At 38.1% G+C, this 27,853-nt stretch overlaps 2 protein-coding genes across 2 annotated transcripts; both read right to left on the bottom strand.

Moving 5' to 3' along the window:
• Positions 1 to 1,018: 1,018 nt before the first annotated feature.
• chac1 (ChaC glutathione specific gamma-glutamylcyclotransferase 1) lies at positions 1,019 to 3,846 on the bottom strand. Its single transcript, XM_088925049.1, has 3 exons — positions 3,133 to 3,846; positions 2,749 to 2,784; positions 1,019 to 2,197 (listed from the first exon to the last, which is right to left on the bottom strand). Exons 1-3 carry the CDS (start codon positions 3,298 to 3,300, stop codon positions 1,796 to 1,798), a joined length of 606 nt encoding a protein of 201 aa, XP_088781175.1. The 5' UTR covers positions 3,301 to 3,846; the 3' UTR covers positions 1,019 to 1,795.
• Positions 3,847 to 16,147: 12,301 nt separating this feature from the next.
• dll4 (delta like canonical Notch ligand 4) lies at positions 16,148 to 26,788 on the bottom strand. The gene is made up of 11 exons (XM_088925048.1): positions 26,321 to 26,788; positions 25,906 to 26,166; positions 25,459 to 25,516; positions 24,505 to 24,768; positions 22,742 to 22,802; positions 22,065 to 22,195; positions 21,448 to 21,617; positions 20,712 to 20,931; positions 18,392 to 19,109; positions 17,661 to 17,769; positions 16,148 to 17,215 (listed from the first exon to the last, which is right to left on the bottom strand). Exons 1-11 carry the CDS (start codon positions 26,372 to 26,374, stop codon positions 17,210 to 17,212), a joined length of 2,052 nt encoding a protein of 683 aa, XP_088781174.1. The 5' UTR covers positions 26,375 to 26,788; the 3' UTR covers positions 16,148 to 17,209.
• Between the last annotated feature and the right edge of the window lie 1,065 nt (positions 26,789 to 27,853).

Below are 27,853 nucleotides of genomic sequence, written 5' to 3'. Positions count from 1 at the left end.
CTGAAAACACTCCGACTTAAAAAGGTAATATTTAGAGGTGGTCATAGCAACTTGTATTTTTGATTAATGATCAAAATTGATCATTTTAATAAAAATGATTTGATTTTTATTAATGCTTACAATTCAGAAAATATTCAAGGACGTTTGTGGAAGAAGCTTAACAATATGGGGGTATTGTTAAGAACGGGGGTAACATACATTTCTACATGAATCACACGTGGTATTATTTTTATTGTACTGTATGTTTCTTTTAGTTACTGTTTGATTATGGAGAGAAAGTGTTCATAAAGTAATATTGCAATGCGTAGTCCTATACTAGGTTGGCATTGTTTTTTTCGGAAGGTTACCGAACTAAAATAAGCTGCAAAATTAATTAAATAGCACTGAAACTACAACTGTAAACTAGATAAACATATTTTATGTTGCTCATTTCTGTTTAGAAACTGTCAAAGTTAGGTGTTAATTTGGCCAGTAACTGACTGGTTTGACAGACCCGTTAGTTCTATACTTGAGGAGGTCCCTCATTTTTCTGTACATTTTTATATGTAGGAATTAATTTCAAAACTTGGAAAAGTAACCATTCTTTGAGGTAAGACACTGTCACTTCCAACACTCCAACTAACCTTATGCGACCTAAGGTGTGGTTGTATATATGATGAGACTGATGAAACATTTGCATTAGTAAGCTGATTTTTAAAACAAAAGAACAAAGGGGATAACCTAATTAAAACAATCACCTCTGGTGCACATTTTCAGAAATTCTGAAGAAGAAAAGGTTTTAACATTAAATGACAAGCAGTGGTGTTTTAAGAAGGCCAGTGCTGCATTTTGAGACACATTTGTTACAAAATTTAATTGTGGATTATATAAGTAGAGACGCTTCTTGAGGTTTAAGCACTGTCTTAAAAAATGTTGCAGGTCATGCATTGTTTCTGGGGTGGACTTAACTAACTTTTAAAATTTCTTTTAATATTCTTTTAGTTGTAGGGTATGAGCAGTCCAATTATACAATTTAACATTTAATTCAGTATTCTTTATTATTACATACAATGTAAAAAATAAAACTGACAATAAAATATTTCCTTTTACAAGAAAAGTATATCAGTAAAGTAAAAGATGTTTCTGTCCTGCACATTTGCTTGAAGAGATCGTATAAAATTGTCCATCCAATTTAAAACAAAACATTAAGGCTATAATCCAGGAACAAAAACATTTGTATACCACCACAAATAAAAGCAAGGGTTATATCTTCACCTATGGACATCTAATCAATGTTCTTTGTCAAAGTTCATCAATCATTATTGGTAATTGTGCCCCAAACCCTTTATCTTTTAGTGTTACTTTAAAACCTGAAGTGCTGTTTAATCCAAGCATTCAGCTTTTGGCACCGCAGAGAGTACCCCTATAAGGAACAGTACTAGGATATATGAAAACGAAGATCATCAACCTTCCACTGTAACTTTACAATTAATCGTTTTATTTCATAGGCTCTGACCCCTTCAACCTAGCAGCAAAAAAATATTAATACAGCTATTATTGCACAATCCCCAGTCTTTTCAATAACATTTGAAATACACTTATTATTTATTACTGTTGGACATGCGTACCATACTGTTACACCAATATACAGACAATGGTTGATATGGTCCAACAAATATTAACCAAGATGGATATGCAGCTTGTCATGTTCAGTAAATACAAGACTTAGCTTACAGCCAATATGACACTGACAGCCTGTTTATGTTTGGATTGCTAAAGACATTTTAGTTAATGGATTCTGTCACAGTGAGCATGTTTACAGAACAGGGATTGCCTGCTTTGCTGTTATCAAGTACGGCATCAGGGAAAACATGGCGGCTTCAATGGAGAACAAATGGTCATCTTTCACATCTGGGCAATAGACCCTCATGAAATCTGCTAGCCGTAAGAGGTATTCAATGTTATGTCCAGTTTTGCCACTGCTGATGGCAATCTGTGCTGCTATCTCCTCAGGACTGGCTGGCCCCAGGTAGATTGGGTTGTCAGAGGTAGCAATGTAAACCAGGGCCAGAATTGATGGCTCGTTGTCGTCACGGGGGAAGAACTCCACCACTTTGGTCACGTAACCCCCCAGGACGTTCTCCCTTACATTCAGATACTTGAGAGACTCTTCAATCTGAGCACCGGTGACTTCGTAGGCCATGCCCCATGTGCAAGCCTGGAATGGCACAGAAACATGTCTGTAAGTACACTTTCGGAAGTCATCCTCCCCTATCACTGAAGATTATGAAGAACCTTGTGCAACTATTCTATGCAATACCATTAACATGTGAGGACCTAAGATGATACAGTACACGTTTTTATCAATCTTGCACATACAGTACTGGCTTTCATTTCACCTACTCAAATGTTAACAAGTCTGTGATCCCTATTACATTACAGTTAATCTGTTGAACACTATCATTTTAGTTAAAATTTGTGTGAAACATGCTCTTTAAGGTACGTATTATTATCAATACTAACACTTTTAATTAAATTAGGTTGACATTTTTTTTACTCTTCCAATTCTATAACTTGTGACACGGTAGTTAAGTGTAAACTTTACCGCATTAAGGCCTTATAATACCTAGAGCACCTATAATACACCAAAAATAGCTGCGGACTAAAACCATTGAAATCCAAACTCAAACACGATACCATAAATTCAGTATCTTTCTTATTTGGGTCACAAATACAGATAACAGGAAGAGACGGAAATGGAACACTTACGTCACGATCTTCCAGTAGTGTCACCACTCGCCCAGGCTACGCAGAGGAACAAAAAAGACAAATTAGTACAATACACTAAACACAAATTCAGGGGTACAACAACGCAAGAGTTTTTTTTTTACCAGAGATGATGGAATTTGCTGATGTAATGGCTACATAAATGTACAAAAATGATCTGCATCTTTAATAGTCGGGAGGCATATTTTTATCAATTGACAAAACACTACAAGCAAAATGTCACCGTGACAATTGTAACAGATTATTTGATATGACAAAATACACTAACAGCACCATTAAAACGTTTCATGATTTAGGCGACATTCCGTATGTGCAGCCAGAAGTGATGCACAGGACGACAAGTATTTATAATGTGAAGTGTCTTACCATTTCGTTACTGCCTCGATGAAAATTGTCTCCGTGCCAGAATCTTCTCTTGTAACCCTGGATGTACCCGACTTTACTTCTGCTGAACTTGAAGTCAGGCTTCCAAACTAGAGAACCGTACCCGAAAATCCACACACTGGATTTCGCTGTTGTTTCTTTTAGTTTCATTTTGGTTTTCTGATTGTATTACAACAGTGGGGTGACAAGTTTAAATATTTATATTTTCTTCGGTCACGTAGCAGAAGCACGGGTGACAAATGTCGGTGTAGTAATAATTTTATGATGTGAATTTAAAACCGACTGTATCGCAGTTGGCGTTTTTCTGATGCAATAATGCAGTCTCTGTCGGTCTGTAGGATACCGAAGCCGAGGCATTAGTTCTGTTGCATTTTCCCGTCTTCAGAGAATCCTTGCTTCTAAAATCGATGTAGTCGATTTTGATTTTTCTCCAGAAAAACACCGTTTCGTCTCCTGTTTACTTCTTCGCCGTGTCGTCTCTCGTTTCCTTCTAAAAAGTATGTTACAATAAATCAGAAGGTAGTTCACTTGTGGTTTTAAAATCTGCCAATCTGGGAGACTTCTCGGAGTATTGATGGAAGTCAACACCCTGTCCGTAAAACACATACAACACTTGTAGTATTTCTAGTTAAGACCAATAACGGTGTCACGACTGTCTGCTCGCCTTATTAATACCCAAGGGCTTGGCACATGTATTTGTTGTTGTCCCCCTTTGCTTCCTACATGATATTTTGGACGAATGAGATTACAGGAAAACCCGTCTTTAAATTTAGCACGTCCAATCAGATATTTATGCGAGAGTGTGGAAAAAAAGTAACATCAAATTGCTGAAATAGACGTTTTTATTGGTGAAGACCGACGGCTAGTCACGCCTCCTGAAGTCGATTATTGGGCAGTTTGACTCTCCATCACGGGAGATCGATTTGTGAATGGTTGCAATTTCTGTCTTTAGTATATATTATGCAGGTATTTGGCTGATGCAACTATACCAAGTGTTTCAGTCCTGTGCGGTAGTAGGCAAGGATTGGAGGTGTTGCATCAGATAATAGGGTAGCAGTTATTGCAGTGATTAAAGTTTCTCAAGGATTTTTGGAACACCAAGTTAAATACAATTAAATTGCGGAAAGAAGGTTTTATAGTGTTTATCAATTATAAATGATATCAATTATAAAACATGAAAAATGCTACTAATAGCTAAATGCATAGAATACTAGTCTTGCTTCCTGCATACTACTGCTACAGTTACGTTCTTTTGCGGGAGAATGTCTTTACAAATATGAATTTATACTTGGCATTTTTGCTAAGTTAATTTCAAAAGTCTAATCATAAATAATAACCCCGGTAATGTATTAACCTGACCTTTGTTTTGAATATTATTGTGATGTTCATAGCAAACTGTATAATACAGTAGTTCCACAGTTATTTTTATCTGAAAAAGCCTGGACTGAAAATGACGTTTCTGCATACTGATAGCATAACCTAACCAGTAGATACGTTTTTCACCACATTAGTGTTATATTAGGTACAAATATACTTTGTTCAGTGCTACTGTCTGCAACACAACTGTGTGTCAGATTAATTGCATACATTAAAATTAGCTCAACAGCCCTGGACTGTGTAGGTTGTCATTTGGGTTGACATATTGTTTCTGTAGCAGTCTCTGCTATTTTAGAAAATACGACGGAAGCACATTCTTTTAATATAAAAAAATGAATTAAGAAATAAGGCAGTGCATTTTGCTGCATTTGTTTTATATATTTGTCATCTAGTTGGTGCCTCCACGTAATTGTCTTTTTATGATAAAGCGCTTATTTTCTTTTGTATTTCTGGAATAGGTGGGTAATACTGAATTGATGGAGATTATCATATGGCCAACAACAGTACATGTAAGAGGGTGTTACATCAGCTCAGCTCAGTGTCAAGATCTGTGTCTTTCCACATTTTGACTGGATTTCATTATAAATCCAAAAATATGCATGACCTTAAATTGGTAGGGTGTTAAACTAGAATGCATGCAAAAACTGTCCAGAAAATGTTATTTGGGCTGCAATGATTCTGTAGGTGTATACTGTAGATTCTGTATTCTGTATACTATGTCTTGATAGATACTATGTATTCTGAATAACTGATGTCAACAGATTTAGCTTCGTGCATTAATGGACCTGGGCAAGGCATAAGTAGCAAACAAATGTCTGTGTTTGCTGGAGCTTCAAAATGCATTGTTTTCTGCAGTAAAGAGCAGTGTGGATTAGTGGTTAGGGCTCTGGAATGTTTTTTTTACTTCACTCAAACAGCTGGAATGGAATGCCCAGCCATACAAACATGGATGTAACCTAAATGTTGGTTGCTAAGGTTAAAATCTTTGGGCAAATTCATAGTTCATCCTTACTCTTTCACTGGTTTAACCTGTACTTCTACAGTGCATAATACAAGCTTACATTATCTAAAAATAGAAGCCTTAGCCAGCAGCATGTGACTTACCTGACTTATATTTAACCTCCATAAGCTCCTTAATGTCTGCACATTGCATTGACATGTTCTCATCAGTACTTTATTGTCCTTTCTTCTGTTTTATACAGTCTTCAAGGAATGTCTATTTAAAAGATTACAGAACAGATTTGACTTTTATTAAGCTTATAAGTAACATATCTTCTTGTTTTAAGTACAAGATGTACCGTACATTACAGTCAGGTCTTGTAGATGTTAGTGAACTGCTTTTAATACCTGTCTGTTTTTTTATGCTAAGCAAATGTAATTATGCTATCATTAAATTTAGGCATTTTTCTAGAGACAAATGCACTTCATCCTGGGGGCCTTCAGTCACAAGGGCGCAGGCCAGAACTACAAGGTATCTCCCTCCACTGGTTGAGCTAGTTCTGATGGAACCCTTTGACATCGCAACAAATATTCTTAACCCCTTACACATCAGATCTGATGGAACCCCAGGGAATACAGGGGAGACAGCTATAAGAAACAGGCTGGTTCAGCCAGGGTAAGCAATTAAAAGTCTCCATAGAGATCCTTTAGGTTTCCATTAGAATAATAATTCCCCCTCATTCAAAGTCTCTGGATATTTCCTAAATTAAACAATTGAATATTCTTATAAAAACAGTAGTACCCGGAACCATTACTATTCTAAAGTTGCTTACTTTATTTGATAACAATCAAGAAACACAAAACCAAATGGAGCTGTGAATGTAATTAAATTTCAAGCTGTGATGTGGAGGGGTCATGGTTGATCTTTGTTTTGCTCAAATTTCAGACTATGAAACTTTAGAACTTAGAACTAGAAGTCAATATAAATTAAACAGCACACCATGAGCCAGTGAACTCAAAAGTGAAGGAAATATAAGTGGAAATTGAGGTAACTGAAAACCAGCACACGGAAAGTGTCAGAGTTTTCTTTGCTTCTTAGTGAGAAAGATCACCCCAGAGCAAGCCAGCTCCCCAGCCATTGATTGGATACAGGACATCATGACATCATTTGCATCGCCAGAGAGAGATGAACCCAGATTCCAGTGTCAGATCTCTCTAGGTATGCCCCAGAGACCCATACCTTCAGTGGTCTGCTGAGAAACACCAGCCACTACAGCTTGTTGGACCAGCTTTCTACAAGAGCAGGATCGACAAGTAGCATACTACAGAACGCCATCATGATAATCTATCCCTCTTCTTCACATTTACCAGAATTGGACATGCCCTGACTTTCCTCAATGCTCTGCCTCTCCTCCCAAATTATTTAATTAACACTCAACAACCTCCCTAATGATTTCTTTGGGAAATAATTGACAAGGTGGCACCTTAAATTTCCTTCAATGTAGGGTTTCTGCAACTAACTACTCTAAAACAGAAGACCATGACTCACACCTTCAGGAAAATATCCAAGATTTAGTGATCAGACACTTGAGTCTGATTAAATCAAACCACTTTGATTAACACTGACATGCACAGTGCAGGGCTTAGCTATAAATCTCCCTGAGGAGATGATAAGGGAATTAACAATATCTGCATCCTGTTGATTAATAAATACAGTACACCATAAAGTGATGCATTAGGCTACCAGAGACAAAAAAGTATAAAAATATTATGTTTATGTATTATGCAGGAGGCAGACAGTGAAGGACAAAGATTATTTCCCATGAGGAGCCTACCCCTTAGTTACCATGACAATATGGGGATTTTTGTAGTCCTTTTTGGTTGAGGAGGGAGAGAGGTGTCAGTTGGGCAAGAACGATGGGTTAAGAGAAGAGGGAGAGAGGGAGAATGAGTTGCTACCTGGGATGGTTTCAAGTATGGGAGAATATGTCCTTATTTTTCTTTGAAATGTTATATTATAGGGGTGGCTTGGTGGCACATTGGTTAGCATTGGGTTTTCACAGTGCTGAAGCCCTTGGTTCAATTCCTGATGTGTATTTGTGTGAAGTTTGTATGTGCTCCCCGTGTTCATGTGGGTTTCTTTCCGGGTGCTCTGCTTTCCTCCCACAGTCCAAAGACATACTGGTGGGTTAATTGGCTTCAGCAAAGCTGTCCCTGATGTGAGTGTGTATGTATTTGTGTCTGTGTGTGCCCTGTGATGGACTGACGTCCCATCAAGGCTGTATTCTGCCTTGTACCTGTTGCTTGCTAAGTTAGGCTCTGACATCCCCTCAGTCCTGTACTGGATAAAGCAGTATATAAAATACATGGATGATGGATGGATGTTATACATAACATTGGAGGCATGTTAAGAATAAACTATTTTCCCAGAACCCATCAGGGTTCCATGACTCAACATAATTAGTAGTCAACACAGATTCAGAAGGACTGTTATCGGGGCATCCCCCACAACCTAACCATTGCTCATGGTTTAATGAGGAAATATGCAGAGTTTTACCCAACATTACGTTAAGTCCAGTTATGTTTTGTGTCACAATATGTAGAAAACACATAGTACACCAGTTGCAAAATATGATTTTAGCCATACAGTAGGCTACCACATAATCACAACCTAAGATCAATGAGAAGAAAATGGCAGGGCACACAAATAAGGGAACAATATAGCTGATCAACTGAAAAAAGATGGAGCACTAAATGGATAGCTATGGGATTTCTACCTTGAACAGATTCCTTCTATCACTCCAAGACAATCCAAAGATTATAACTATCCACAACTCTCACCTCATCTGTACCATGATGAGTTCTAAAAAACTTTTGAGAAGCTACAAGTGGAGTTTGAAATTACAAGAGTATCTTCAGGATCCAACTAGCAGCCTCACCAGCCCGTACGATACCCGTACTGGTTTGGAATTGAGAGCAGAACCAATTTTGCTTGAGGGATGGGCTGTTATTAGAGTACATCTACGTAATGACCAAATTACAGGATGGATTGTGGAAAATCATCCCACAGGAAAATCATGCTGCAACATGCCTGTAATGAATCATGTGGAGAGCATTGCTATAACAGGGCAATTTAAGAAACGTTGAGACAAGCATTGTATTGGCCAAATATGCCATGACATGTAATGTGTCATTTGTCAAATTGCTTTTTCTTCTCGAAGTTCTTCCCCTCCAAGTCAAAACACAAAACACATTTGAGGAACATGGTACTATTGGCCAATGGTCAAACATCCAGATCACCTGGATTGGTCCTGTCACCGAATCATTGATGACAACATATGAAACAGGAATCAGTGTCATAATGTTTTATTTTTACTCTTTTCATTCATGCCTTGAGGTGCAAACATAAATTGTTTGATAATTACTTGCATCATTTCTTGAATCCTTTCTTGTAAACACAAGGCGTTACTATCTTGGCAACATCTTTATTTACATATTTTGTTTGACAATTCTTCATTATGTTCTGTGACTGAACAATTCTGTTTCCATTATGATAAACAGATCTCTTCACCACAAAACAAACACCTCAAATGTAATTAATGCATATCAAGCTCAATGCTTGTTTAGTAGACGAAATATAGCGATAATTGCAATATTAATCTGATTGTGTTTCAGAGTACATAATTGCATGTGAATAGCTATCACGTGATCAAAGGTTCTCTGTTGAATGAAGATCTCTGCATTTTTTATTTCAACATTTTATATAGCAATTTCCGCATAATAGATGGTTTACCAACTTGTTAAAAGTACCTGTTAAAGATATGCTATATATGGATTAAAAATGTTCCATTTGTATTGGGTATATATATGTTTTAATATTTGTTCAGAAAGCTCTACAGCCTAAGCTACTAACTATAGGCTTTCTTTCCTCAGCCTAAGACAGATAGCAAGGTATTTCCTTGCTAGCCTATAGTTTCATAGCTTCCCCCTATTTCCAAGGTACTTAGTGATTGAATGCAGTAAATTTGTTAGACAAAAGAAAAATCTAGAACAAGTGCAAACACGGTAGTTCTGCACTGCCAAACATCATGCTGCTTCTCTTATTTAGAGAATTCACAAGGGTCAGCAGCACAAAAGAAAAAAATGCAAGCCGTGCCTTGGTCATGGTATTTACTGTACCTTTCAGGGAAGGACTGGCGGGAAAACCAGTTTTGAACATTAAGGAAGTTGATTTTCAGCAAAATATATAGAACAGTATATATGTTGCTGGTGGGTGTGGATAATTGCAGTATATGCCGAGTGGAACAAGAAGTAAAACCTTTACTAAAGTATTGAATTACAGTATGCTTAGTGCTTTTTGAAGGACGTGAGTAATAAGTCAGAACATCAAAATAAAAAGCACATGTATTGTTAAATACAGACAACAGTAAATGTCTAATTTTATTTAGAAAATTGCAAATATGGATGAATTAATAAGTAATTTTATTTATTAGTAATTATTATGCCAGGTTTAGAAAAAATAGAGCTAAGTTGATGGTATTTACGTCACCTTTTTCAAATTTCATACTTTAATTGATTCTATTTCCTACCCATTTGGGGGTGTTCTTAGAAATTCGTTGTTGCTGCTTAGTTTACTGCTTTAAGTAACTGTGCATGTTTTTTTTCCATGAGATCTCAGGACATGACATGATTCTTTTCTGTAAGAAAAGGGGCTCGGTGCTTTTTATTTGTGGGAATGCCCATCAGTTACTTATGGAAGCCCGTTTCCGCCAGGGAGTAAAACAAAACGCGTTATGGTATACAAAGCCGCAATTGCGAGATACCATAGCGCGTTTTCTTTACTCCCTGACGGAAACGGGCTTCTACAGTTACTTACTAATCTGTGCAAAAAGGGGGCTTTGGAAGACTTTTGCAATTTTTCAGTGAGCATGTTTTCAATTATTTCCTGGTGGTTTTTAAGATACTGCTCTTTATTCAATGTTCAGAGCATCATTTCCTGAAATTATTTGGGAAGGGTATTTTAATTAGGTCAACGGTGACCTACTGATCTCAACTAAACCTGATGCTGGGATACAGTGAAAAACAATCTCAGTATTGTGGTTTGACACCTAATGAATGCCTCCATCTTGAATGTATTGTAGGTGTTGCTCATTGCCAGTGTAACTTTATTGAAAAGGGCACGGTGAACTTATTAATACACGTCTTCCTTTCTTTTGTCACTATTTTGCTTACTGTTTTTTTTTGCATTTCCCTTTCATGTGCTGTTTGGCTTTCTCACCTACAATAGCAGCAGTAAAGACGTCTTTCTCCAGCTTTGTTTTTTAATTTTTTTATTTAGAAGACCCTTCTAAGTACAGTGACTCTATTTCCATCCCTGTGTGGATGGGTGTAGCTATGCAGAACAGTAAGGCTGCCATTGTACTGGTTATGTGACACAGTGTTTTTTCCTTTCAAATACAGCACGGTTCTCAGAGTCCTGCAGAAAAGAGCAGTTGTAATGGTACAGGTTGCCCGTGTGAAACGTTCAAGCAGCGGGAATTCCATTTGTAAAATATTTACAGCTGGGACAGTTGTGATCTAGAACAACTGATGTATTTTTAACAGTGCCAGTTAACAATGCAAAGGCAGGAGTCCTGGAAAGGTGCTTTCTAGGTCGAGTTGGGGGAAGTCGCTCAGTGCAGTGGAGATGAACTTGCTGAAGGGGTTGAAAAACAAACGTTCTCCAGGAACTAAGGTTAACATTGGTTAGCTTTAGGTTAGCAATTCCGTTCAAACTCAAGTTTGTCTAGTTATTGATATCATTTATATAACATTTTATTAATTACCTTTACACACGTAGAATACATGGCACACATTTTCTATTTAAGTACGGTCTTAACTGTAATTTAATTAAATTGATTCAAATTACTCACTGAATGCACTGTTCTTTATTGCCCCCTAGTGTTAATGAAACATATAACTAAACTGGAATTGTATAGGCTGATTCTTGATTTTACGAGAATTGTGTCGTGTTTGGTTATTTCCACCTCCTGGTATCAAGTTTTCCGTGTTAATGCCACACTGTTGTTTAATTTAACAGTAACATGTTCTCTTCTATGCAAAATATTATGGTGCACGGTACTATATACCAACCTTTTTGGAACATAACTGTCCTTACACGAGGATAAGAAAAGCTGCATGAACTTTTCCCATTTTAAAAATAAAAAGTTAGGAAAAACGTTATGTGCATCTCGCAGTCGAATTATAAAATTATGAAAATTAGTTTTCATTGATGTGGTGCTTTATAGTGCTTCTCAATGTTATCTCCTGTCATCGTATACCACTGGAAAGAAGGTGCTAGCGTTTACTTTCCATTTTTAATTTTGAAGTGGTGCAATCATTGCATAATTTGCAAGGATGTGCAACAACATTTACAGAAAACCTTATTAGCCCATTTTATTTGCACTTCTTTATGGGAGTATTTCCTGAAAGAACAGCATTTACGGTAGTGTACTTTTATGAAAGAGATGCGTGAGAAAAACAGTTGGCCCGGTGCATTCTGCATTTTAATCAGACAGGAAGCAGGAAATGATGTCACTTGGTAACAAACAGGATGCTGTGATTATAACACAATGAAAATGCTTGGCTGTGTGATGGAAACCCAGAACACAGAAAATGGGCAGAAATGGGGAAAACACACTCTGGGGGCGCGGTGTTGAGCAGGTTGCAACTCAAAAGTTTTACCAGATGACTGATTCGAATGATAACAAGTGTTTTGGCCTAATGCTAAAGGAAGCTCTACTAACTCTGCGTAAGATATCTGTTGTAGTAGGTCCTTATCCTGAATACAGTAATTCACAACACTCTTATTGTTGCTAAAACAAATTATGAGAAAGGGGAGGTGTCTGATAAACAAGTTTGCATAGTCGTTTTGAAGTTTTTTTAAGTTTTACTTCAATACTTTTGTATTGTCAGTTGTCTCAGCAAGTTGTACACCAATTGAGTTTAGTTCCTTTCTGAGCTGTGCTAGAACTGTGCTGCTGTTTTTTACTTGCACATTTCTAAAGTACACATAATGTAAACATACGGTAATTTTCTTTCTCAATGTAGTCCAAGGAGACTTATTTTATCAGTGCATCTAATCATCAGAGATCATGATGTGCAGAGTATTATGCACAATAGTGACAATGTGTTTATGAACAAAATAAATTTCCTTTTGTTCTTACAGTTGTGACCTACATACTTTATATCTTATATACAGTTATATAACATATCTGTTATTTTAACCATAGTTAAGTGGTTATCCTGGTTGTCTTTTTCACAGCAAAAGATTGAAATCCAGCCCATACTCAACTCTTCCCCAGTGGTATTTCATATGATGTTCCCTTCCTCTACTGCCCCCTCCAGAAGAATTACAAAAAAACTGTGCCTGATAGAGTTGCCCCATATATTATGCCAATGACAATCTACGATTTCAGAGGAAACAGAAAAGTCTAAACACTTTTTTTTTCTGTTTTCCTGGAAGGGTGGAAAGGCAGACAAGAGGACCATACATACTATAACCCCTCTACAGAAAACAGTTCATGCGGAAACACATCTTGGAAACCAAGTTGCATTGACATGTGTTTTACTGGGTAAAAAGCCTATCCTAACATACCATAACTTAACATACCAGTCTATTGAGTGTGGAAACCGGAGCACCCAGAGAAAACCCACACAAATACAATGAGAACATGCAAACTCCACACCAATTGAACCCAGGAGCCTGGGCTGTAATGCTATCCACTATGCTGCTGGGTAAAACAACAGGATGTGAATTGTAATTGCTGAGGAAAATATGACAGGTGTGTTAGTTAAACAGCTGTAGCTGCATGCTACTAGCTCTTTACTGTTGGGTGCTTTTACTGAATGATTTTAACTTGTACAGTATCATGTTTTCTTGATTGTATTTATTTCATACAGACTGGTTTAAACATTTATTTTAATTGAAGTTTAAAATAGTTGACATCATGACCTGCCTCAATGTTTTTTTTTGTATTTTACTTTTTTATGAAGTTTGCAGTTTCAAGTCCCAGAGACTAGATTCTAGGTATATCATAAGGTTACAGTGACTTTTATTTATGTATAGACTTTATGTGTTAGTCATTAATTTCTGCAGGTTTTAGGAGTATAGTAAGAAAAAAGATGTTCTCTTAATTCTCTCAAACTCTAAAATTCCACCTTCAGACGATATTTTCTGATATCATTATCAGACCAAAAGCAGCTATAAATATATCTGCTGACATTAATATTAGTATAAATACTGATTTCCAGGTTTTAACCCCTTCCAAAAATGAAAAGTAATTTATATTCTATATTTTAGAATATATATTTATATTCTAGGAAAGATTATCATGTTGCATAAATCACTTGTGAAATCAGCTGTTTGTTTCAAAGTACAGTAACTGGGCTGTCACAATTTTGTTTTACACACTAGCAACATCAGAAGCAGATGCCTTTCCCTTGCTTTTTCTTATTTAATAAAGGTACAGTCCTTTCCTGAAAAAATGTAACAGTCAAGTAACAGTAACAGTGCCTTCGCTATGAGTTATTAAATATATTATAAGGGCATATGTACTTAGGCTGTTCATGAATCTGAAAGCTTCCTTGGTAACAGCTGACCTCTCACTCAAGTCTCCTGTTGCCAAGGAAACCTCTTGATTCAAGAACAGTCTTTTTTGTGTAGCCTACCAATATATTGTTGTGTGTGTATCTGCACTTTTTTGTGAAGGTGGTGTGGACTCTCAGACAATACACCTGCACCTACCTTGACCCTCAAAGCTTTTTTTTAACATGTATGTTTTTTTTTACACTTGAAAAGATGGCATGTTCTTAAAAGAGCTGTCTGTGATTTACCCACATTTTCCAAAGAATTTGAAGCCTATAGAACTTGAGTGCCACAGGAAAGGGATCAATGTTTTATTTATTTCTGATTCGACGAAGATGTGGATCATTAACACCATAAAATAACCTCCCCTGGATCCAGCCTGTTAACATCTAGCTCGTGCACAAAATTTCAATTATATTACATAACCCAACACTGTGTTGGTAAAGCTTTAGTTTAAAGAAGGCAGGGTGCACTGATTGGGACTAAACTCGGATCACACACAATGAAGTTAACAGCTGGAACAGGGGTGGTAAATGTAAAGTCATCCTAATAAATATGTCTAGATATATTAGCTCTTGACAGTTTAAGTGTGAAGTATGGAGATCTGCTGAAATCTCCTGTACAGTTAATGATATGCATTCCTAAACCTAGAGATACAATTGTTATTTTATAAGTCTGTTTAAAAGTGTACAAGAAGAAGCCATTCTAAAACAAAAACAATAAAACATTTAATTGGTTATAAAAAAAGAATAGATTAGAAGTTTTACAGTAGCAGATGCCCCTAAATTGTCTCAAAAGCCCATCTGTGCCTGTCGTATGAAAAGCTTGTTTGAAGGTTTTCAATTTCTTTGTTAGAATTTAGGGAGAGATTCGTTGTGAAGTTGGCTTTAACCCTGATTGAATCCTTTGTGTTTGTATTTGTGTGTTATTTTGGGAGGGACTCTGTTCACCAGTTTGGGCTCAATAAGAAGAGAGGCATATGTTGGTTTTCAACACAGTGTAGTCCCTGACCTTGGAGCATCTGCCCCGCTTTGTTAAGTAGGGTCTTTTTTCCAGAATTTGCTTTTGGTTGTTTTTGTTTCAGAATTCCAGCTTAAGGGTTTGGTATCCGGGGAAACGGATTAGGATTTCGAGCTAATTTTGAACTAAATGAATGTGAGGGAGAGGGGGTGTGAGACACTGAAATGAGTGCTCAAGATCAGTCATTTTCTGGAGGTAACTGTAAATGGTACTATAGACAGAATTCCTACATTTTAAGTAATTGTGAGACTGAAGTGAATTATTATCCTCAGTTTAAAAGCTGCAAAAAGGCTGTTGCTGTTAGAGCATCTTTTAAGAAGCAAACTCAATATTCTGCATGCTGTTTTTAAATTCTTTTCATACAGTAAATCTGTATAAATACACAGTTCTTCAAAGGCATTGAACACCTAATGATGGCTCCATCATCTAGTATTTTGGTATGTTTTTGTGTAATTTCAACAATTAAAATAGTATGATTGAAGTATTTCTCCCATTGCTCTTATTAGTACAGTGCCCAGTCCTGAGCAGCCTGCATCACTCCTGTGTTAAGTTAAAACAAGTGAATGAGTACAAAACAAATATCCTTTTACGAACTGGAACTGAATAAACTAATTTGCATGAAATTATTTTGGTTCTGTGAAGTTGAAAATATGTTGAAGTCTATATGAGACATAGGTGTGTTATTAAAGTGTTTTATTTACTTTAATAAAAATCTGTTCTGTTTATAACTGTTTAATTTTTACTTTGTTTTAATTTTCAATACAAAAAAATCAATATATATTTTTAACCAATGTTACTATTTCAAACCTTTTAAACTTCCAACAGGAACAAATACTGTTGATTGAAAAACTGAAGGAGCTAGTGCTGATTCTTTTACAACCATGTGCCTGTTGTCAGATGCTTATCAAAGTTAGCAATGCTAAACTTAAAGTGAAGCCATGCATGTCTGTCAGTATTTTTAAGATCTCTGACACCTTTATGACCTGTTAAATCCCAACAATTCCGAACATAAAACTTAATGAGACCAACAAACATCAGTGTACCAGATATGTTTTCATTATTTAAAAAAACAAAAATAAATTCGTTTTTTGTTGACATCAAATTAAAAACTGCAAAGAAATAACATTTACATTTGTCAGACCTTTTTTGCTTATAAATATACATTATATACAAAATAATCTTATAAAACATAGAAAGATCAGTGCTTCATAATATTTAAATTAACTAGTGAAATACTAATCTTAAAAAATAATGTTACTGGTTCCGTAATTCCAATACTAATTATAGGCAGTCCTTGGTATGATAGTCACTTTTTGTCTTGTTTTCTTCCTCATCTTTTTGTATTACGGGCAGTGTTGCATAATAAGTAGTAAATTGTATTTTATCTTGAATCCTGCTGGCACAGCTTATCTCTCACACAAAATCACTTTGTTTTTTCTTTCATACAGTAATGCAAAGGATCCAAAAAGAGTGGGGGTACAAATTCTATGTTCAAACCCATTTTAAGGCCTAGTGATCTGGGCTGCATACAATCTTCAGTGTCATTTCACACAGATGATATGTCAGGTCTCAGACATTGTTTTTATCAAACGAACCATCTCCAGTGTTTTTTTTTAAATATTCTTTAGTGTTTCTTTTCACTTGGATGAAATCTGCTACTTTTCCTTTTCTTGCATAGCACACAACCCCTGGGAAAGAATGGAAATGGTGCATTCCTCCCAGGTTTTCTTGCAGATTATCACAACAAGGTGGATTATCTTCAGAGGGAAGCTTCTCCCAAAATGTTTTCTTCTGCTCAGTTTGCTTTTCTTTCTTATGTCTGTGTTCATAATGAAGTCTCATTGTAAGTCCTTAGGGAACACACCATAAGTGAAGCATCCACCATTTCCTTCTCTCAGTCACTCATATACTGTACATTCCAAAATTTATTCAGAAAAAAAGTCATATTGCAATTTTGGAGCAGTCATCTGCTCTGTCCAGTTTCTAAGTTTTTAAGAGCAGCAGTTTTATTTAAATTATTCCCAGTCTCAGTTTTTAATTTGTAAACAGTCCAGAAGATATTCCTCCTTGATAGTTTATTCACATATCTTCCGTAGTTTATACCTGTAAAAATACAGAAATAAATGAATTCCATGAATAAACAAACCTTCCCTCAATAATACATTAATATCCTACTACCTATAAAACCTACTTTCAGAGAAACTAAACTAAAGAAACTAAAATCAAGGGTTCTGCTTTAACAGAAAAATGCTAGTGCTAGAAAAATGAATCCGCATACTGTTCTGCATATCTTAATCATACAAGGCCACAATGCAACATAATATGTCCAAATGTATTTGCTTTAAAATGGATAGCAAAATCCAAGTTCATTATATTGTTTAGTACTTGTAAGAATGCTATATTTTAAAGTATTATGCTTATTATATTATGATTATGCTTACTACACACATATATAGTATACATATATATAATGGTTATAGCAAACATATATAAGCTGAGGTACAAAACTTTGTGCCAGTTGCAAGAAAAAGTATAAAAATTGATTTACCTCTGTTGCTATGACACACTCATTCCTTTCTTCTGCTATTACAAACACAGACTGGTACATTGAATCTCTTGGGGAACATATCGTTGATATTCTACACTCAGGCTTTTCACTGGAAAATAGGAATGATACAAAATGTCACCTTCAATTGAAATCAGAAGCATACAACACTGCACATTATTGCTGACCAAGGAGAAAAGAGCAGTAACAAAACTGATGATGTGAAATGAGAAAATATTTATAGATGTTTTTCTTTACAAAATAATTCAAGCTTCTAAAAGAAATTAAATAAATGCATTCAAAGAAGTAACAAGGCCCCATTGTAAAATAGTTCTAGAAGAAAATGTCCCTGAACCCCACCTGATTTATCAAACCAACAAAGCAGTAGCAAACTATAAGGTGACTGTATAGGAACAGTCTAAAAGACCTGTGAATAGAGGTGGGGTTTGGCATACTTTCTTGCTGGTCCCAAGTGGCCTATGGTGAGGAGAAGCAGTTCTTTTCTAATGTGTTTCAGGGGCTGACCAGGTCAAACACACATGCTGGTGTGTGTAACAGCCAAGCCTCTCTCAGCAATATTAATGTGATCCTTTTCCTCCTCGGTCACAAGAGACCAGAAGAAAATCAAATTAAAAAATACAGAGGTCATGAGGTCTCCTCCGTAAAATGCATAGGCCACAAAAATCTGAAAATAATGTACTTACACCACCGGGACAGAAACTCTTGAGGCTTACCTGTATGTTCTAAGTGGTATTTTTTCCTCTAGACATTTGTCGCAATTGTAACTTTTATCCTCCTGGGACATATCATCTTTGAAGTCCTTGGCCGAGTTGTAGTCCAAATGGTAGTTCTTATGTTTGTGGTTTGACTTTTGGACCGTGCAGTCCACCTCCAATTCCACTTTCTTATTTGTATTTTTAAGCTGAGAGGCGGGGATCAAGTTATCTTTCTGAAAATCCGACAGGTTGTTCATGGCCTCCGAGTCTTGCTCGTCCTGGCTCCTCTGTCGCTGAATGTGTCTCAGGACGATGACCACCATGCAGAGCAACACGAGGAGAGCGACCAGGCCCACTCCCATGGACATGGCCACCCAGGGAAATGGCTCCTTCGGCTGTACCGTGTCCGGCAAAGGTAGGAGGAAGAACTCGCACTGGGGCCCTGTCAGGCCAGGCGGGCACTCGCAGGTAAACGGCTTGTCCAAAGCTCCAGGGCGACAGCTTCCCCCGTTGCTGCAAGGCTGGGAGGCGCAGTGGTCCGTCACCTGGTTGCAGTTCCTCCCGGTGTAGCCGGCCGGGCAGACGCAGTTGTAGTCGTTTATCCTGTCGATGCAGGTGCCTCCGTTGCCGCAGGGGTTGGCGGCGCACTCGTTGATGTTGATTTCACAGCGCTGGCCTGTGAAGCCGGAGCGGCAGCTACACACTCGCACGTTGCCATTAACGACGCACAGTCCACCTAGAGGTGCAAATTCACAACATTCACTTTAAGCATCCCGAGGACATTTGCTAGATGTCTAGTCGCGTTGCTCCGCACATTACTGTGTTTCGTTCAGTGCACGTTCGCTATTTCGTGAGACCGTGGCTGTGTTTGTTTGCTCTTACCCATCAAAACAAACATGCTAAATTGAGGTTTGCATTCAGTCTGCTTGGATTTCCCCTACAGAACAAACTTGTTTTTAACACACGGTATGGTTCCTGCAGTTTTCAAAGATCACACCCTAATTCAAACTCAAATCAAAACCGCACCTTGAATTCTAGGTTCAGAAAAAACATAGAAAATACTTCCATCATACTTAATGTATATGAAGATTGTACTGATATTGAATTCAAAAGTGAACATTTAGGACGACCTTTAATGTTTCAACAATGAAAATACATATTTTGCTTGTATTTCCTTTATACTATCAATAGTGGTCTTTCATTTAATTCCGCTTGCTAAATCATTATTAAGTCAATTACAAATGCAATTGCTCTCTGGAATGTCGAAGAGCAGCCAGCCCTGATTCTGTTGTAAAAGCTCAGGATGGGGCTCGTCTGCAAAATGTGTTCATAAACAGGCAAAGAAGGTATTGGTTTGAATGGTTTTGTCATCCTATAGACACACCAGAAATGTTGGGAGCATGTAGACACCAGCAAGAACCAGCCCTTAGGTACACAACACACCCACAAGGAGGCAAAATGTTAACACCTGCACCAGACTGTGCAAAGATGTAGGAAATTGACACAAATCTATCAGAATACTAATTTAGGAGTTTCTAGCATTCTTTAGAGGATCTCATTTGCTTCAGTCCCCAGCTAGAGTACTGTCAGTCTGCCGTAAGCTACAATATCTAAAATATTGTAATACAGTTATGTACTCATGTGACACACAGAATTTCAAAAATGTGTTTTGAAGGTGAATCACTGACACATTTAATTCTTCTAGAATACTAATTATATATAGAACTATACTTATGTTTTCATTTGTGTAAGTAATGCCTGAGAAATTACCTCTGCAATTGTTCTTTTCTACCATTGCTTGCATGCCTGATATCTCATCGTAGATTTTTGAAACATTTCTCTTTGATTTACTTGTTGAATTCATTAGAAAAAAGCTGGTTTGGGCACACGATTCATGCATATTTTATAAACAATTAGACAGCTATTGTTACTGCGACTAGTATTGTTCTGTATTGAAAACAGCAACATGACATGTAAAGCGTTTGTACCATTTTTATTTAAAATCTTTATTTATAAATTCTGCAACATTTAAGTAAATAAGTTCGGGGGGGGGGGGGAAAAACACTTGTCATTTATCCTTACATTGTGAAGTTTGCCCATCTACATTAAATTAAGGTTACGTGTTTTTCTTTATGGGCAGGATCTGTAAATCGTGCATTAAAAATGTTTAAGAATTATAATGAAGAAGGATAATACATTTTCAGTGGATCTGAAGCTTGTTGCAAAAACAACCAAAACAGTTTTAATGTAAAATCATGTCTTGGATACACGTTTGGAATAACTCAAATGTGTTGGGGAAACTCATCAGCTACGGAAAAAAGAGGAATTCACAGCGTACCATTAGCACAAGGAAGGGTAGTGCATTTGTCAACTTTCTTCTCACAGTTCAGTCCAGTGAAGCCTTGCGGACATTCACATGTGTAACTCCTTCCATTGTCTTTCTCTTTGCACTTGCCACCATGGAAGCATGGGGAGTCTGCACAGGTTAAAGAGCTGTGCTCGCAGTGGGCCCCCTCAAAACCTCCAGGACACGAGCACTTGTAGCCATTCTCCAGATCCTGGTGAGAAAATCGGGACAGGAACTTCAGGAAGGTTACAAACGAGAGGGAGCCATTTGTTCATTTAGTTCATTTAGTTCCTAGCAGGTAATTGATCCAGGGATCTTGCACCGCCGATTGTGAAATATCCCAGGGATGCTGCATCAAAGATAACTGCACGAGAGGCAGTTTGTTGAAATGTTTTTAAAAAATATGTATCTTAGGAAACTCTGATACAAAGTTACACTCTCTAAATTGATGTCATGTGGACAGATCTCTGTTCTTGTACCTCTCTGGGGTTAAAGGGCATTCTATTTCTATTGTGGTGGGGCTGGAAATGTGCAATGTATAGTGTCTACACTTCACACTAACTCTGTAATAATCAGCTGTATACACAGCATTCCGTGAGATAAGTGCCATTATGGGTCATTCCTACAAATTCTTTCACTTCCGAAAAAACAGTGTAATACATCAAGGACCCGGCAAAAACAGGAAATGCTTTTCTGCACCCAAAACCATAGGAAGAGAGTCTCTTACCAAGCACCTCCCTCCATTCCTGCAGGGGTTGCTGTCACACTCTCGCACCTCCAGCTCACAGTTCACACCCGTGAAGCCAGGCCTGCAGGTACAGGTGTAACTTCCCTGCCCCGTGTTCATGCACGTGGCCCCATTCTGGCAGGGTTTATGATGTGTGCAGTAGTTTAGATCTAGAAGGGACAAAAGGCACAAGGGGGGAAAGTTGGATTTTGCACACAACGCTTAAGTGAAACAGCACAAGCGAGGCGGCCAATCATGTCATCAGACTGAAAACGTAAAGAAGGATGGGTATTTTCATAAACAGTTATTCACTGACAGGAGATACATGATGAACAGACCAAGTCTGCCATACCTCTATGCTTTCTAGTCTTATTCTTTCATAGTCAAACCACTTGACATTGGTTACCGAAGCAATATGGCCATAACTTTTGAAGACGAATTGCATATACAGTACGTATACCTCAATAAACTTAGTAAACTTGCAATCCCCAGCAACTCCTTAATAAAATGGGAATTCTGTACTTCTGTACTTGTGTTGGAGTTTCAGGTGTTTGCATGTCTGGAAGGTAACAGTGTAGCACGGGCAGCTGCGTGTCTGCTGTTCTGTGTTCTCTTACCCTGTTCACAGAACAGTCCGCCCCAGCCTTCTTTACAGTTGCACTGCCAGGGCAACTCACAGGTACCGTGCTTACAGCCAGGGTGTCTCTGACACTCATCACAGTAGGTGCCCTGCCAGCCATTCCTGCACCTGCAAGAGCCAAACACACTGACGTCACACACGAGAGAAACTACCCCTGGCCCAGTCCTCCTCCTGCCCACGTTCTGCCAACCTGCATACAGGTGCCTATTTTTTCCCCCTAGATTATGTGTATTTATATATTTTTTTAGTGAAACCTGCAGTCTCTGACATGTTGTGTTTATTCCTGGGGGTCTTGATTGGCCGCTGACTGAGGGAGGGAAGCTGGGTTATATTGACATTTACAGTTACATTTGCCTCTACTGTAGGTATTTTACAAAGTAACCAGGAAGATGGAAGAACAGGAGAACGCTGTTCAAATACCAGTTAGATCTTAGAATTAATCAGCTGATCAGAGCAGCTCCCGCAGAGATGGGAGAGGTTGATCGGAAAGGATAGATTTGCATGACTAGATATAAAGAATGCAGAACTACACAGAGCGAGGGATACCAAACACGCAGTATTTAAAAAAAAATGATTGTGATGATGTTTACTTTTAGAGCGGGTTGTGCTCTGTGTTAGTCCAGACAGGCAAACACTTTCACCGCATATACTTACACACATTCTCCTGGTTTGGAGCAGTTTCCAAAGGTTTCGCTGCACCCCTCAAGGCAAATCGCTGTAAGAGAAAAAGAAAAAAAAGTATATCAGTCAAGGAATCTGTTTTCACTCAACTGCTTTTTCTACTGAGACAGGCACACAAAAACAAGGTTTGCTCATCAGCTAACTCTATGCAATTTATTGTCGATTTAAAAAAAGCAAACATAAATAAACATGCACTCTGTTTTGGGCAGCTAAACTTTCTGGCAAATCCAAGTTTTTGTTAAGGGCAATTGAATCAAACTTGTTATCCTAGCCTTCTTTGCTAAAGAAGCCTGATAATTTGATGCTGTTTGTGTAGTGTTGTATGTGACATTGATTTTGCATGGTTACAAGACCAGTGTTTAACGGCTGGTTAGCCCTCAACAGATGCTTGCTCTCAATAGCGGACAGCTGCTCCATTGTTGTTTGTAGGCTGTGCGAACCATATTTGCAGCTGCTGTGCTCCTGCCCAACAATAGAGACCGCAATTTAGTGGCGCGTGGCGGATAATAATGCTGCGATTAACCCGGCGCGTGCTGCTCTTCTAATAGAACGCTGGCCTGGGATTAAGCAGCCCTGCTCGCGTACGCGAAGGGAGGGAGAGAGAGAGAGAGAGGTTGGGGGCTGGTTGGCGGCTGTATTTCTTCACCACGCGTTTGCTAATTTATATTAAAGCAACCTAGGAACACGAAATTGGGAAAGCGAAGCGGCACAAATTTGGGCTCGTCTTGGCGCCAGTTTCAAAAGTAACACACGCTAATTAAAAGTTAGCGCAGAGCTGAAAGCTGTTGTCGACAGCAGAGGGAAGACCCTGGTGAACAATGATATTATCCGACGCAGAAACAGAACTGTTATACCCAACTGCTCGCTAACGAACACTTGGACTATTGCTTTAATTGCTTTCCACGCGTAATCCTCAAAATCTGTTCGTCAAACCGCATTGTAAGCATGGTTCAAATGGGATAAACCGCAACAGAACTCAAATGAAAGGCAATATGACTTCGCCAAAAACCAGCCTGTTGGCAGTGTTTGACTTTTCGGAGGAAATTTGAGATTTATTCTAAATGGTTGCCAAAAATGGTTTTATACCGAGTCCATAAAACCGCTGACATGACGCCTGACACAGTATTGAGGTGGCCATGGAAATAACACATTAATTGTATAACAATAATTTTAACAACTGCCCGGTTCAGACTCAGTGATATTCTGCTCATAACCCACCACAAGATCTGTAAGTGAAGAATGTCAAACTCAGTTTTGTTTAGTTCTATCTAAATTTTCAAGGTGGTCAGAAATCTTTTGTTTTTACAATTATGTTGCGACAGACGTGTCCAGTTTTAGTTAACTATACCTTTCGCAGCATGTCCACGGTACATGCATCTACGTGTCGTTCTTGAAATGCAATGTGGGTACATTTACCCCCACAACCTTGCCTTTATTTTTCTGCGTGTGGGATTAGACTGACAGGACAAACCAGTATCACGTCAATCGCACCGCTCTTAATCTGAACAGCTGGCATCACTGTTTACGTCCAGGTTCCCCATATTAGGGCTCTCTCCTTACTGTAAAAGCTTTTTCAGAGGCATAAAACTGCGATAAGAACCGATGTACAGTATAGAGAAGGGCTGTAGTCTATTTGTCGATTTGTTTGAACAAAAAAAAACGAAAAAAGGAAAACTTGTAGCTTGAAGCAAACCCAAGATCTTGTAGGCCAGTAGATTATTTCTCTGGTTGCTTACGTTCTTCGCAGTATCCTCCCTTCCAGCCAGGGAGACAGGATATTTGCCCATCAGAGTTGCAGGTGTAGTGGCCAAAACGGTCGTCTCTGGGCGTGCATTTTTTGGAACAACTTTCGCCGTAGTAATTTTCATTGCAGATGACCCGGTAAGAATACCTTAGCTCTGTCTGCTTGCCGGTCTGCACATCCTGAGACCACTCATCCCCTACTTCCAACTTTCTTTGGATGGCAAAAAAGCTAATCAATAATTCGGTGTTGTTTGTATCTGGAAATATAAAAAGAACAAAAACAGAAACGGTATTAACTACAGCAAGAGCAAGTGCAACACCTTCGTCAGGACTGTATTTTCTGAATGAGAGTTTTGATATTTTGATATCAAATTATTTTATATTTTAAGATATACTAACATTTTGTTACATTTCGAAAAAAGTATAACGTATTTTAATCCTAGAGATCAACAAATGATTAACATGTTCATCCCGTCGACGTTCGCTTCTTTTCAAAGCTCTTAAGCCTTTCTTTCAAGTCCACAGTGTACTGCGATTGAAATTTCCTCTTCCTCTATGTCAGCAAAACATTCATAAGCCATTATTCCTTTTCCAAAGGGCGGAACAGAAAAAGGTGTAAAATACAGGAAAAGGCAGTCAGAAGGTTTTGGCATGGTTTAGATATTCTCACCAAAGAACAGCTCACTTTCCCACGCCAAAAATAAACCAAAGGAAATGCAATTGTGTTCAAGTACGAGGCTGAAAGAAGTGTTGAATAGCACGTAACAAAGAGAAAAAAACAGAAAATTCCGGATAACTTTCAAGGAGGGAAATATAATTGAAAACTTTTTTGTAATTGTTTTTGCATGCGTTTCGAATATAAGCTGTCAAAACATTATTGCCCCCATCACCAGAGAAAACATAGAGAAAGGGCTCCCCCTTGTGGTGAAAATATTTGATTTACTCACCTACAGGTAGATGTGCATTAGGAGCATGCCAGGCTTCGATTATTAAGGAAAACGACCCCTAAAATCAAAGATAAAACACAACCACATGCTAAATTAAATTAGTTTCGAATCAGTTAAATTATTATTTTTTAATGTCATCGTTTCAATTTTAGATATGAAACTAATAAAATATGGTTGTTTTTCCAAGTTTTCTAAATAAATTCAGCGGAATAATTCAAAATTCCACAACTACTCGTTCTAAAAAATCCTCTACTTGTTTTTCTTTCAGTAAAAGCGGCACAGCTGCTTAATTTCTATAATAAGGGTTTGCAATTTTGAAATAAGCTTCAAGGTGAACCGCAGTCCCCCTGAACTCGGGGGTTTGGTCCGTATCATTTTCTAACTGCGAAAAGTGCACATCTGACCCTCCATCGTCCTTTATTGTAAAGTTCATGTTCTGCATCTTACCGGCCATCCGAAGTCGAACTTCAGTTGAATGGGTTTGCTGAAACCACTTCCCTCCACGACGGTAAATGAGTTTGATCCCAGTACAGGTGTAACTACACTGCCGAAGATACATTCACCTGGGGATACAACAGCCTGATAGTTCTTCAGGCACACCCGAAAGAAGGTCCTGCAGTCAGGTTTGCACGAATTTCCATTAGCCAGTAAACTCTTAGCATTCAGGAACTCTTGAAGATCCAGCTCGAATACACCGGATCCCAAGACCTTGAGAAAACAGTAAAACAAGTGAAAAATAAAATTACGTTTAGACAGAAGATAATACATACGCAAATTAAAATGTTTTTTCGAAGCGTTAAAGCTTTCATACGCGCCGATATCCACGGGGGGGAAAAAAAGCAACGAGAATGTTGCAGTTTACCTGCGAGTAAATTGTCATACTAAGTACGATGGTGAAGGTGAGCCTGTCTGCCATCCTTTTTCTGCTTCTGCTAGGCAGCTGCGATTGCTTTGAAAAGCGCCTTTTTATTCAGACAGAGCTGCTATTCCAAGAGGTGCTGATGAAAGAAAAAAGGTAGATCCGTCTTCTGAGCCTTTTTTTAGAGCCCCCTTCTCTTCAGCGATTCCAGTACCCCAGGCGTAAATCTTAAAATTCCAGATCATCCAGCAGCAGAGTTGCATTCAGATATACGAAGGTCAATATCCAGTTTGCTCTCGTTTCTTGGTAGACTCCACCTTGCATATACTCCCAGTGATTATTATTATTATTATTTTTCTTCTGTATTGTTGTCGATGCCTGTGGTGTTTTTCTTGTGCAGAGACCGTCTTTCCTTCAGCTATACAGTACTGTACGGTGGAGGTCTTAGTATTCCTAAATGGAGACCGTCTCTCGCTTTACTCAGTTTATATAGTTGCTTCTTACCCGTGCAGCTCATTATATAAACTGTCCATCAGTAAACACCGCCCACTTTCCATCTTCAACCCCCCCCCCTCCAAGAACACTCATATCCAGATTTAATACCCCACCGCTATGCTGACCACCAAAGGAGACAGACTGATTATTAACAAGCCGAGCATCTGTTGATATATTTACAGCACATAGGGGGAGGCATGTAGGCTGCGTTTCACCCCCAAATTTTGATTGATGACGCTTTATTAATAAAAAAGCACGCCGTGGAGAGAATTTGTTTGTTTAAAACGGGCAACAGAATTTGAAAATCTCTCGGAGAGACAGAAGGAATTACAGAATGCTGAAATTCAATTACACACTCAACCCTTCTTTCTGTGTCTAGCACACGGCACTGTCATTTGCTTGGTTAATTATATTATTTCATTGTGGCAAAGCAGGAACATCCAAAACTCGTCGTCTGGCCCCCTGTTTCGGTTGCATTACGGGTTAATAATTTCTGAATGCTGAGCTTCATTTGTCCATTTTACACATAACAGGTTTTCATGTTAATTAACCCCCATTCGGTATTTTTTTCTTCTTTTTTTTCCCCCCCGATTTTGGCTTTTTCCATGACATTTATGTTCCAAAGCCTGTCTGAAAGCTAAAATGTCTTATGCTTTGGAAATGATGCGCAGATGGATAGGCTTGATGGATTACCTTCATCTTCGTCATCTGAAGGACACAGAGATGTTGATGGATAAATGGCTGTTACTGTCGTCACTTTCATTCATTCGCGATAAAAAAAAATTGAATTCTCAGTTTTCAAAACGTTCCTCAGAATCAGAATACATTGATCTACCCACGTAGAACGGGTGTGTGCTCTACGTAACATAGAGCTAAAGGTAGTCTGTTTCACCTTCAATGTAAATATTTTTCGATTTATTGAATTGTGTTTTACAGTGTGTGCTTGGTAACTGGCTGTGTACTGCGCTTATTAAGCTTGCCCAAGTGATTGCGGCGTGCCTCTTATTGTTGGGTCGCGTGCCCCTCATTAAAGCCAAGCAC

The sequence above is a fragment of the Atractosteus spatula genome, chromosome 9 (genome assembly GCF_055471065.1).
Source record: "Atractosteus spatula isolate fAtrSpa1 chromosome 9, fAtrSpa1.hap1, whole genome shotgun sequence".
Lineage (NCBI taxonomy): Eukaryota > Metazoa > Chordata > Actinopteri > Semionotiformes > Lepisosteidae > Atractosteus > Atractosteus spatula.
The sequence above is the reverse complement of the archived record's forward strand: the minus strand, read 5'-3'. Positions and strand labels throughout refer to the sequence as shown.